The 15,652-nt window shown below is 42.9% G+C and overlaps 1 protein-coding gene across 1 annotated transcript; it reads right to left on the reverse strand.

Moving 5' to 3' along the window:
• Window positions 1-491: 491 nt before the first annotated feature.
• On the reverse strand, window positions 492-1,717 carry LOC144737231 (olfactory receptor 1500-like). The gene is given in 2 exon segments (XM_078619952.1): window positions 492-1,474; window positions 1,477-1,717. Coding segments are annotated over 2 exon segments (1,224 nt in total).
• Window positions 1,718-15,652: the final 13,935 nt, after the last annotated feature.

A 15,652-nucleotide genomic window follows, 5' to 3' on the forward strand; every position in this document is an offset into this window, starting at 1 on the left:
TATTTTAAAGCAAATATTGCGGAAGATAAAGATGCGAGATTCACAATCAGAATATTTATTTATAACGGAGGAATGAGATTAAGACTAGGGTGGCCATTGCAACTTAAATGTTGGGAAAATCTACGGGCAGATAAAAAAAATCCATCGAGTCCTAATAATCTACCTTCTGTGAACGATAGCATTATCTGCAGAATTATAAAGCTGTGCTCATTGGATATCCAGATCAGGTGTAACAAGATTTGAAGATACTCGTTTATTCCAGAACTGACCGTTACGACGCAAGATTGGAACAAGACTGGACACGGACTGGATTCAGATTGCAACCAGATAGTTGCGCGCTAGTTAGTCATAACCAGATCGAAAACAACCGGATCAGATTGAATGGTGTGACAATAGACTCAAGCATATGTGAACCAACTGAAGCATCTGTGCAAAAAATATCTTCATAGCCCAGCCTCCAGTCTAAACAAAAAAAACAATTCCGATTCTAATTATGGCAACTCGGCTTTTCCCATAGAAATCTTCCGACGCACCATCTTCAGGACTCCACGACGAATCGCGTCCGTGCGAAGTCCATAGACGATGGGATTCAGGGCCGGCGGGATGACGTACTGCAGCGACTGCAGGGGCACGCGCACCTCACGCACGACCCCCGAGAAGAACTGGAGGCCACTGCCGACTGTGAACAATATGGAGCCGAAGTAGATGCAGATGATGGCGAGGTGGGTCATGCACGTCTGGAATGCCCGCTGGTTCTGCCGGAGGCTCCTCTTACGAAACTCGAACAGGATGAGGCAGTAGGCAACCGCCACCACGAGCAGGGGTAAGACGATGGCCACGAACACGTTGGCGTACACATACACGATGTTGTAGTAGACGTCGCCGCAAGCCAGGTTGGTGAGCACCATGAAGTCGCAGTTGGGCGCGAACGTCACCAGCGGTTTGCAGAAGCTCAGACGCAGCACCATGCCCACGTAGCCCATGCCCGGCACGACCGAGATGGCCACGATGGCCAGGAATGCCTTGGTGACCCGCGCGTTCGATACGAAGCTGTGGTAGCGTAGCGGCTGCCCGATGGCAATGAAGCGGTCGATGGACATGAGGGCCAGGACGTAGCCCTGCATTCTGATGGTCACGTGGAGGAAGAACATCTGAGTTATGCACTCGGACAGGGACACGTTGTTGTAGGACATGAGGTTGGTCATGATCCTTGGCAGGGAGTTCGTGGTCTCGACTACGTCCGTGACGGACAGCAGGGCCATGAGCACGTACATGGGCTTGTGCAGATTCGACTCGCGGTAGATGACAAGGCACAGCAGGAGGTTGCCGACCACCGTGACGAGGTAGACGAAGAGGATGGCGATGAAGGCGAAATACCGGAAGCTCGCAGGCTCCCGGAATGGCGTGGCCATGAGGATGGAGGTGAACGATGGTGGGGAGGTGTTGGTGGACAGGTTTGCCTCCATCATGGGGAGGACCACCTTTGGGACAAAGCAAGACAACAGCGGAAGTATCTTCCTCCGCAAAAAAGAATGATACGAGCACAGCAGGGTCCTGAAGGAGTATTGTTCACAACGAGTAAACGCGGTGTGTGTGTGTGTGACGGTCGTGAATGAAATACACGCGGGCAATCGAAAATGGCGGTGCAAAAGTGTGGGGGGCAATGGGCACCAGATAAAGGTTACGTAAACAATGTGTTTTGGTCTGATAGGAACATTTAAAAAGGGGGGGGGGCAGAGCGAAGGGAAGGAACCACGCTGAGGACGAGCGTCGAAGATGTTCCAACACGGAAATATTTTTAAATCCTTTATATTAAGTTCACTTGCTTGCTTGCGCACTTACGACCGTGCAAATCTTTCGGTCGTTTTTTAACCCACTTCCCGTGATCCAATCGAGCTGACATTTTGCACACAGACTCGTTGTGTGCGTGACAATTTGTTTTCGTGAAAAAAATTTTCAATAACTTTACACTTTTTAGGAATTTTTTTTTATATTTAATTACCAATTGCTTAATGGTGGCAGGCAATCATCTGACCCATAGGTGGCAGCCATCTCAAGCCAGAGGACGAGAGGACTCTAGCCGCCACGCATATAAAGGATTTATAGTGAAAAACTTTGTTTTTACGGGTTAATTGTTTTGTTACCGAACACAATTGTAGCGAATGAAATGTTTAATAGGAAAAAGGAGGCACTTCTGGGGCTACGGAAGAGAGTTAGAGGCACTAAAGTGATCCTATAGGTGAAGATATTCGGTAGAAAACCTATTCAATCGACCTCAGAGCTCAGCCGATCTCCGACAGAGATTTCACCTTGCCACCTTCAAACTGTGCATCAATATGACTATATGGGAGATGCACCTTTCATATGGCTATAAGACAGATGCACCTTTTGTATGGCTATATGGGAAATGCTCCTTTCGTATGGCTATATGGGAAATGCACCTTTTGCATGGTTTAATGGGAAATGCACCTTTCGTGTAACTATATGGGAGAAGCAACTTTTGTTTGGCTTTATTGGAGATGTGCCTTTTGTATGGCTGTATGAGAGATGCACCTTTTGTATGGCTATATGGGAGATCCATCTTCCATATGGCTATATGGGAAATGCACCTTTCGTATGGCTATATGGGAAATACACTTCCCTTGTGGCTATATGAGAGATGCACTTTTCGTCTCCCTATATGGGAGATGCCCCCTACAGTATGTCTATATGGGAGATGCACCTTTTGTATAGCCAGCGACTAACGTTGCCCATGGACTCGCCATGGCCATAGACTTTCACTGCCCGTAGACATTGCCCAGACTCATATTGCACATAGACTAACATTGCCCAAAGACTAGCATTGCCCAACGACTAACATTGCCCAAATACTAGCATTGCCCAAAACTAGCATTGCCCAAATACTAGCATTGCCCAAAGACTAGCATTGCCAAAGACTAGCATTACCCAAAGACGAACATTGCCCAAAGACTAACATTGCCCATAGACTAGCATTGTCCAAATACTAACATTCCCCAAACACTAACATTGCCCAAAGACTAACATATCCCAGAGACTAACATTGCCCAAAGACTAACATATCCCAGAGACGAACATTGCCCAAAGACTAACATTGCCCATAGACTAGCATTGTCCAAATACTAACATTGCCCAAACACTAACATTGCCCAAAGACTAACATATCCCAGAGATTAACATTGCCCAAAGACTAACGTTGTCCAAATACTAACATTCCCCAAATACTAACATTGCCCATAGACTAACATTTCCCAGAGACTAACATTGCCCAACAACTAACGTTGCCCTTAGACTACCATTGCCCATCGACTAGCAAATTCTTGAGTGAAATCATGAACCGCCAACAGCGGGCACCAATACACACGTTTCAATTGCTCTAACGTCTGAGACCATCGCTAATTGTAATCCATCATTTAACACGCAACTTCAATCATTGCTAAATACCCCAGTGCAATGCATCTTCTTCTAAGCCTTGAGAGATTTTGAAACATCGAGTCTGCAATTAAATTCATAAGCTTGGAGTCTAAGTGCTGTAATTGACTCCTTGGATTTTCTCCCTCCATGAGCTGATATGCTTTGCCGATCCTCAAATCAAATCCACTATCGTAACATACGTACAGACAAAGACCCCGTATAAACTTAACAGACTTTGGGGCAAGTACTGTTAGCGAGCACCTATAAAGGCCGAAACGGTACAGGAGGGGGTGGGTGGCCAACACCACGCCCGACCGCCTTTGTCTCCCTAGTAGCGATGTTTACACACGAGGTACTCATTTGAGACTGAGTCAACCTAGAGGAGGCCCAGGCCCGGTTTAGATCATTCGTAGCGCTGTGCGCTAAACCGCTACACTACTGCTCACCGTTACATACAGATTCATAGTCACATAGACTCACATGATCCACAGACTTAGATAGAGATCCATATATTGATATACAGACCCATAGAGTCACATATACTCACATGATCAATAAACTTAGAGAGAGAGATACATTGACTGATAAACAGACCTCCAGAGTTACGTAAACTGACATGATCTATAGACTTAGATTCAGATATATAAACTGATATACAGACCCATAGAGTTACATACACTCACATGACCCATAGACTTACCCAGACATCCATAGAGGCGCATACACTCACATGATCTATCGTTGTATATAGAGATACATAGACTCATATACAGACCCATAGAGTCACACACACTCACATGATCCATAGACTTAGATAGAGATACATAGACTCATATAGAGACCCATGGAGGCACACACACTCACATGATCCATAGACTTAGATAGAGATACATAGACTCATATAGAGACCTATAGAGTCAAACACACACTCACATGATCCATAGACTTAGATAGAGATACATAGACTCATATAGAGACCCATGGAGGCACACACACTCACATGATCCATAGACTTAGATAGAGATACATAGACTCATATAGAGACCCATAGAGTCACACACACTCACATGATCCATAGACTTACTATAGAGATACATAGACTCATATACAGACCCATAGAGTCACACACACTCACATGATCCATAGACTTAGATAGAGATACATAGACGCCTATACAGACCCATAGAGTCACACACACTCACATGATCCATAGACTTAGATAGAGATACATAGACGCATATACAGACCCATAGAGTCACACACACTCACATGATCCATAGACTTAGATAGAGATACATAGACTCATATAGAGACCCATGGAGGCACACACACTCACATGATCCATAGACTTAGATAGAGATACATAGACTCATATACAGACCCATAGAGTCACACACACTCACATGATCCATAGACTTACTATAGAGATACATAGACTCATATACAGACCCATAGAGTCACACACACTCACATGATCCATAGACTTAGTATAGAGATACATAGACTCATATACAGACCCATAGAGTCACACACACTCACATGATCCATAGACTTAGATAGAGATACATAGACTCATATACAGACCCATGGAGGCACACACACTCACATGATCCATAGACTTAGATAGAGATACATAGACTCATATAGAGACCCATGGAGGCACACACACTCACATGATCCATAGACTTAGATAGAGATACATAGACTCATATAGAGACCCATAGAGTCACACACACTCACATGATCCATAGACTTACTATAGAGATACATAGACTCATATAGAGACCCATAGAGTCACACACACTCACATGATCCATAGACTTAGATAGAGATACATAGACTCATATAGAGACCCATGGAGGCACACACACTCACATGATCCATAGACTTAGATAGAGATACATAGACTCAAATAGAGACCCATAGAGTCACACACACTCACATGATCCATAGACTTACTATAGAGATACATAGACTCATATACAGACCCATAGAGTCACACACACTCACATGATCCATAGACTTAGATAGAGATACATAGACGCATATACAGACCCATAGAGTCTCATACACTCACATGATCCATAGACTTAGATAGAGATACATAGACTCATATACAGACCCATAGAGTCACACACACTCACATGATCCATAGACTTAGATAGAGATACATAGACTCATATAGAGACCCATGGAGGCACACACACTCACATGATCCATAGACTTTGATAGAGATACATAGACTCATATACAGACCCATAGAGTCACACACACTCACATGATCCATAGACTTAGATAGAGATACATAGACTCATATAGAGACCCATAGAGTCACACACACTCACATGATCCATAGACTTAGATAGAGATACATAGACTCATATACAGACCCATAGAGTCACACACACTCACATGATCCATAGACTTAGTATAGAGATACATAGACTCATATAGAGACCCATAGAGTCACATACACTCACATGATCCATAGACTTAGTATAGAGATACATAGACTCATATAGAGACCCATGGAGGCACACACACTCACATGATCCATAGACTTAGATAGAGATACATAGACTCATATAGAGACCCATGGAGGCACACACACTCACATGATCCACAGACTTTGATAGAGATACATAGACTCATATACAGACCCATAGAGTCACACACACTCACATGATCCATAGACTTTGTATAGAGATACATAGACTCATATACAGACCCATGGAGGCACACACACTCACATGATCCATAGACTTAGATAGAGATCTATAGACTCATATAGAGACCTATAGAGTCAAACACACACTCACATGATCCATAGACTTAGTATAGAGATACATAGACTCATATAGAGACCCATGGAGGCACACACACTCACATGATCCATAGACTTAGATAGAGATACATAGACTCATATAGAGACCCATAGAGTCACACACACTCACATGATCCATAGACTTACTATAGAGATACATAGACTCATATACAGACCCATAGAGTCACACACACTCACATGATCCATAGACTTACTATAGAGATACATAGACTCATATACAGACCCATAGAGTCACACACACTCACATGATCCATAGACTTAGATAGAGATACATAGACGCATATACAGACCCATAGAGTCACACACACTCACATGATCCATAGACTTAGTATAGAGATACATAGACTCATATACAGACCCATAGAGTCACACACACTCACATGATCCATAGACTTACTATAGAGATACATAGACTCATATACAGACCCATAGAGTCACATACACTCACATGATCCATAGACTTAGATAGAGATACATAGACTCATATAGAGACCCATGGAGGCACACACACTCACATGATCCATAGACTTAGATAGAGATACATAGACTCATATACAGACCCATAGAGTCACACACACTCACATGATCCATAGACTTAGTATAGAGATACATAGACTCATATACAGACCCATAGAGTCACACACACTCACATGATCCATAGACTTAGATAGAGATACATAGACTCATATACAGACCCATGGAGGCACACACACTCACATGATCCATAGACTTAGATAGAGATACATAGACTCATATAGAGACCCATGGAGGCACACACACTCACATGATCCATAGACTTAGATAGAGATACATAGACTCATATAGAGACCCATAGAGTCACACACACTCACATGATCCATAGACTTACTATAGAGATACATAGACTCATATAGAGACCCATAGAGTCACACACACTCACATGATCCATAGACTTAGATAGAGATACATAGACTCATATAGAGACCCATGGAGGCACACACACTCACATGATCCATAGACTTAGATAGAGATACATAGACTCATATAGAGACCCATAGAGTCACACACACTCACATGATCCATAGACTTACTATAGAGATACATAGACTCATATACAGACCCATAGAGTCACACACACTCACATGATCCATAGACTTAGATAGAGATACATAGACGCATATACAGACCCATAGAGTCTCATACACTCACATGATCCATAGACTTAGATAGAGATACATAGACTCATATACAGACCCATAGAGTCACACACACTCACATGATCCATAGACTTAGATAGAGATACATAGACTCATATAGAGACCCATGGAGGCACACACACTCACATGATCCATAGACTTTGATAGAGATACATAGACTCATATACAGACCCATAGAGTCACACACACTCACATGATCCATAGACTTAGATAGAGATACATAGACTCATATACAGACCCATAGAGTCACACACACTCACATGATCCATAGACTTAGATAGAGATACATAGACTCATATAGAGACCCATGGAGGCACACACACTCACATGATCCATAGACTTAGTATAGAGATACATAGACTCATATACAGACCCATAGAGTCACACACACTCACATGATCCATAGACTTAGTATAGAGATACATAGACTCATATAGAGACCCATAGAGTCACACACACTCACATGATCCATAGACTTAGATAGAGATACATAGACTCATATACAGACCCATAGAGTCACACACACTCACATGATCCATAGACTTAGTATAGAGATACATAGACTCATATAGAGACCCATGGAGGCACACACACTCACATGATCCATAGACTTAGTATAGAGATACATAGACTCATATAGAGACCCATGGAGGCACACACACTCACATGATCCATAGACTTAGATAGAGATACATAGACTCATATAGAGACCCATGGAGGCACACACACTCACATGATCCACAGACTTTGATAGAGATACATAGACTCATATACAGACCCATAGAGTCACACACACTCACATGATCCATAGACTTAGTATAGAGATACATAGACTCATATAGAGACCCATGGAGGCACACACACTCACATGATCCATAGACTTTGTATAGAGATACATAGACTCATATACAGACCCATTGAGGCACACACACTCACATGATCCACAGACTTTGATAGAGATCTATAGACTCATATACAGACCTATAGAGTCAAACACACACTCACATGATCCATAGACTTAGTATAGAGATACATAGACTCATATAGAGACCCATGGAGGCACACACACTCACATGATCCATAGACTTAGATAGAGATACATAGACTCATATAGAGACCCATAGAGTCACACACACTCACATGATCCATAGACTTACTATAGAGATACATAGACTCATATACAGACCCATAGAGTCACACACACTCACATGATCCATAGACTTACTATAGAGATACATAGACTCATATACAGACCCATAGAGTCACACACACTCACATGATCCATAGACTTAGATAGAGATACATAGACGCATATACAGACCCATAGAGTCACACACACTCACATGATCCATAGACTTAGTATAGAGATACATAGACTCATATACAGACCCATAGAGTCACACACACTCACATGATCCATAGACTTACTATAGAGATACATAGACTCATATACAGACCCATAGAGTCACATACACTCACATGATCCATAGACTTAGATAGAGATACATAGACTCATATAGAGACCCATGGAGGCACACACACTCACATGATCCATAGACTTAGATAGAGATACATAGACTCATATACAGACCCATGGAGGCACACACACTCACATGATCCATAGACTTAGATAGAGATACATAGACTCATATAGAGACCCATAGAGTCACACACACTCACATGATCCATAGACTTACTATAGAGATACATAGACTCATATACAGACCCATAGAGTCACACACACTCACATGATCCATAGACTTAGTATAGAGATACATAGACTCATATACAGACCCATAGAGTCACACACACTCACATGATCCATAGACTTAGATAGAGATACATAGACGCATATACAGACCCATAGAGTCACACACACTCACATGATCCATAGACTTAGTATAGAGATACATAGACTCATATACAGACCCATAGAGTCACACACACTCACATGATCCATAGACTTACTATAGAGATACATAGACTCATATACAGACCCATAGAGTCACATACACTCACATGATCCATAGACTTAGATAGAGATACATAGACTCATATAGAGACCCATGGAGGCACACACACTCACATGATCCATAGCCTTAGATAGAGATACATAGACTCATATACAGACCCATAGAGTCACACACACTCACATGATCCATAGACTTAGATAGAGATACATAGACTCATATAGAGACCCATGGAGGCACACACACTCACATGATCCATAGACTTAGATAGAGATACATAGACTCATATAGAGACCCATGGAGGCACACACACTCACATGATCCATAGACTTAGATAGAGATACATAGACTCATATAGAGACCCATAGAGTCACACACACTCACATGATCCATAGACTTACTATAGAGATACATAGACTCATATACAGACCCATAGAGTCACACACACTCACATGATCCATAGACTTAGATAGAGATACATAGACGCATATACAGACCCATAGAGTCACACACACTCACATGATCCATAGACTTAGATAGAGATACATAGACGCATATACAGACCCATGGAGGCACACACACTCACATGATCCATAGACTTAGATAGAGATACATAGACTCATATAGAGACCCATGGAGGCACACACACTCACATGATCCATAGACTTAGATAGAGATACATAGACTCATATACAGACCCATAGAGTCACATACACTCACATGATCCATAGCCTTAGTATAGAGATACATAGACTCATATACAGACCCATAGAGTCACATACACTCACATGATCCATAGGCTTAGATAGAGATACATAGACTCATATAGAGACCCATGGAGGCACACACACTCACATGATCCATAGACTTAGATAGAGATACATAGACTCATATACAGACCCATAGAGTTACACACACTCACATGATCCATAGCCTTAGTATAGAGATACATAGACTCATATACAGACCCATAGAATCACACACACTCACATGATCCATAGACTTAGATAGAGATACATAGACTCATATACAGACCCATAGAATCACACACACTCACATGATCCATAGACTTAGTATAGAGATAGACAGACTCATATACAGACCCATAGAGTTACACACACTCACATGATCCATAGACTTAGTATAGAGATAGACAGACTCATATACAGACCCATAGAGTTACACACACTCACATGATCCATAGCCTTAGTATAGAGATACATAGACTCATATACAGACCCATAGAGGCACACACACTCACATGATCCATAGACTTAGATAGAGATACATAGACTCATATACAAACAGTCGCATGATCCACAGACTACATACAGGCAAGACAAAGACGAGGCAAAGATCCCCCATATAGCCTTAACAGACTGCTGGGGCAAGTGCTGTTAGCGAGCACCTATGAAGGTCAACTCAGCACACAAGGAGGTGGGGTGGGTGGCCAGCACCACGCCCGACCGCCTTTGTCTCCCCAGTGGCGATGTTCACTACACACCACGCCGAGTACTCATTTGAGGCTGAGTCGACCTAGGCTAAGCCCAGGACCCGTTCAGATAATCGTCGCCCGGTGTTGGCCGTGAGCGGGAATTGAACCCGGGTCGGCGGCTTCGTAGCGCAGCGTGGCGCTAACCGCTGCACCACCGCTCTCCACAGAGTCACACGCACTCACATATACGGACCCGGTGTTGTGTGTGAACACCGTCCATCACTGGGGAGACAAAGGCGGTCGGGCGTGGAGTTAGCCACCCCATCGCCTGTGCTGTGCTGGCCTTCATAGGTGCTCGCTAACAGCACTTGCCCCAACAGTCTGTTAAGGCTATATGGGGGAAGATGGGGGCATTTGCCTTTGTACATGACACACACGGTCACTCCATCACAAAGACAAAGATCCTCCGTATAGCCTTAACAGACTGCTGGGGCAAGTGCTGGTAGCGAGCACTAGGGCGGGGGTGGGTGGCCAGCACCATGAAGGGCCGCCTTTGTCTCCCCGGTGCTGATGTTTACCAGACACCGCACCGGGGAACCCCATATGTTTGAGGCTGAGTCGACCTAGGGGGGGTGACCCAGGAACGGGTTCGGATGTTCGTCACCGCTGCACTTCATCCAAGAACCGAGACCCTGTCGCGTAGCCTTCTATACACTACTATACACTACACTATACACTACACTATACACTACACTATACACTACACTATACACTACACTATATACTACTATACACTAGACTATACCCTATACTATACACTACACTATACACTACACTATATACTACTATACACTACACTATACACTACACTATATACTAATATGCACTAGACTATACACTACACTATATACTACTATACACTAGACTATACACTACACTAAACACTACTATACACTAGACTATACACTAGACTATATACTACTATACACGACTATACACTACACTATACACTACACTATACACTACACTATACACTATTATACATTACACTATACACTACACTATACACTACTATACACTACACTAGACACTACACTATACACTACACTATTATACACTAAACTACTACAAACCTGTCCACCCCTTATCGGTACCCTAACTTAGTACAGGCAAATTCAGACATTATTGATCACCCCGTGCCCCTCATGAATGTCAACGTTCATCCTATACACTACACTAGACACTACACTATACACTACACTATACACTACACTATACACTACACTATACACTACACTATACACTACACTATACACTACACTATACACTATTATACATTCACTATACACTACACTATACACTACACTATAAACTACATATACATTACACTATGCACTACACTATACACTACACTATACACTACACTATACACTACACTATACACTACACTATACTATACACTACTATACACTACACTATACACTACATATACACTACACTATACACTACACTATACACTACACTATACACTACATTATACACTAAACTACTACATACCAGTCAACCCCTCATCAGTGCCCTACCTTACTACAGACCAATTCAGACCTCAACTGGTCACCACGTGCCCCTCATTCATCTCAACGTTTATCCCACAAAGTCCCATCATCACTTGGGAGAAACACGATCAAATAGAACCAAAAAAAATATTTTTGTTGCAAGTATTGAAACGTCTGCACGGCGCATGAACCTGAAAACTCGTTCTCCCTGTGCAAGAATACGGGGCGAAACCGCGTGGCTTTACAGGGACGTTAACGCATCCGTGGTTCTTACCACGAGACTTACACCTTGCCGGGAACGAAACTCTCCGATGGCGCACCGCACCGAACACCACACCACGCGGAAGAGGGAAAGAGCCAAATAAATAAACAAAAATCATTAACGGCAACGAAAAACACACACACGCACACACACAGACACAGAAGCAGCCTAGCGATATTAACACGCGGAAGTTTTACATCTCGTTCGCGTCTTTGCGGAGCGAGAGATTTTTCTTTTTGTATTAAAAATAAACTCCCTCCGCCTTTTATTTGCTCTTCTTTTGTGGGCGTTGTGTCGCTCTCTCCCTCCTTCTCTCTCTCTCGCTCTCTCTCTCTCTCTTTGTCTGCCTCCTTGTGGGTCCCACAGAGAGGCACGTGGGGCAAGAGCGAGACAATCTCGACTCGGCAACACGCGATTCCACGGGGACCGCCACCACCGCCGCCAACGTCACGGTCAAAGATCCACCGGTTGGGGGTGCCTCCGCCTCCGCCTCCAACCCCCTTCGCTTTCCCTCTGGTGGCCAAAGCTACAAGGTTTGGATGGAGGGGGCCCTCTTGAGAACCACCACTTTCGAACAAGTGTCAAAAAAATTAACCCGTAAAAACAAAGTTTTTCACTATAAATCCTTTATATGCGTGGCGGCTAGAGTCCTCTCGTCCTCTGGCTTGAGATGGCTGCCACCTATGGGTCACATGATTGCCTGCCACCATTAAGCAATTGGTAATTAAATATTAAAACAATAATTCCTAAAAAGTGTAACATTTTGGAAAAAAAAATTGCACGAAAATTAATTGTCACGCACAACGAGTCTGTGTGCAAAATGTCAGCTCGATTGGATCACGGGAAGTGGGTTAAAAAACGACCGAAAGATTTGCACGGTCGTAAGCAAGCAAGCAAGCAAGCGAACTTAATATAAAGGATTTAAAAAGAACGGAGGCTGAGCCCTCTCCCCCCCCCCCCACCTCCTTGTAGCATTAAATGTTCGAGACCGATAAAGCTCACTCCAATATCTATCATCTATTTCTATAAAAATAACATTTTGTGAATATGTTTTCAGTTTCATTTATTTGTGCAAAAATCCCAGTGGGATGCAAGTCAAACAACAACAACAACAACCACAAGACAACTTAGATTAAAGCCATCATTCTAACTCCGTACTACAACAAACAAACATGGCCAAACCCAAAAAACGTTTCGAAATCATCAAAATAATGTGTGTCTGTTCGAAATGTTTAGCATACTTCCCGACATGCAACAAACTTGAAATTCGGCATGTGGGTAGCTTCCAGACTGTACACAATGCAAAAAGTGGAAAAATATCTTTTGGAATTTTTTGGGGGGGGAGGGCACAATAATGGATATATTTTGCACGGCCAATAAACGTTGATTGATTGAGTCACTGTGCCACTGATAATGTAGTCACTACTCCACTAATAATGTACTTAGTATGCCACTGATAACCTCGCAGTTTTTTGGTATGTTAGTGAAGTTTTTTCTTTCTTTACTCAGAACGCATTTTGCTATTATTTCTTATGACCGCCAAGCACCTTTTGGTCATTAGATTGTCGGTTTTACCCACCTCAACTGACCTGGGCCCTTTATTCGGCCACGCCCCCCCCCCCTCCCGAAGCAGCTCCGTTTATGTTACCCGCTGTTCTTCCCAGGAGGCATCAGCGCAGACCGAGCCAGAGAGCCTGGTGAGACTGAGAAGACGGGCCAATCGCCCCCCCCCCCCACGCTTCCCAGTATCTTGCTAGCCAATGTTCAGTCCATCGCGAATAAGCTGGACGAGCTGAGGCTTCGTAGAATCTCCTACCAACGAGATGGCAAAGACCGCGATGTCCTTTGTTTGACTGCAGCACGACTTTCCCCACTGGTGTTGAACCTCGCGATTCAGCCCTTTGGATTTACATGGAACGAGTTGTGGGGGGAGGGACAGGGCAAAGGCGTCGGGTAAGGTTTCGATTTAAAGCTTTCGTGACTGCAGGGATTCATCTTCTTGGTTCTTTCGGTAAAGTCACGTAGAATGGAAATAATAAAATAATAAAAATAAAAAAATAAAATTATTCTCACAAGAATTATTTTATTATGTTTTATTTTTATTATTTTATTTTTATTACTTTATTTTTATTATTTATTCTCACAAGAATAATTTTATTATGTTTTATTTTTATTATTTTATTTTTATTATTTATTCTCACAAGAATTATTTTATTAAGTTTTATTTTTATTATTTTATTATTTCCCTTCCACGTGACTTTACCGAAAGAACCAAGAATATTAATCCCTGCAATCACGAAAGCTTTAAGTCGAAAAAAAGGTTTTCCTTTTGAAAATATTACTGTGTAGGCCTCACAGTACCCAGTCGTCCAGGGGGCCTACACAATCTTAACCCGGCCCTGCTCCCACCCCTCCTTGTCTATTTCTGGCCTCCCTCCCTCGCTCTTTTTCCCCACCGGCGCGCTCCGCTCTGTCGCCTCCGTCTCCCCGAGGGAGCCGAGCGACAGATACTGAGAGAGATCAGAGAAGAGCTCCACTCGGTCGTTCGTCGTAGCATCCCTGTGAAACTGAAACGAACTGTGAACTGTTGTTTTTGTTGTACCAGGCAAGGCCCCGCTGAGCTGCTGTAGAGTAGCTCTTCGTCAGAAGCGACCGGGCGATCACAATTGATAGCGCAACGATGTGACTAATTATCTTTCTAGATTTGAAGCTTTCGTGACTGCAAAGATCCATACTGTTTGGTTTTGTCGGTAAAATCAAGTAGGTGAAAAAAGAAAACAAACCCACTTGATACAGTAATTTTGCTGTGATGGTTCCACCTGAAGATGGAGGCTTGTGTTGCCTCCGAAACGTCGTGATTTGATTTGTTAGTTTTCTTTTTTAACCTACGTGACTTTACCGACAAAACCCAAAGAGTATGGCTAATCATCGTCATCACGTGGACATTTATAGCAGC

This window comes from Lampetra planeri, chromosome 66, assembly GCF_965212315.1.
Source record: "Lampetra planeri chromosome 66, kcLamPlan1.2.h2, whole genome shotgun sequence".
In the NCBI taxonomy this organism is placed as follows: domain Eukaryota; kingdom Metazoa; phylum Chordata; class Hyperoartia; order Petromyzontiformes; family Petromyzontidae; genus Lampetra; species Lampetra planeri.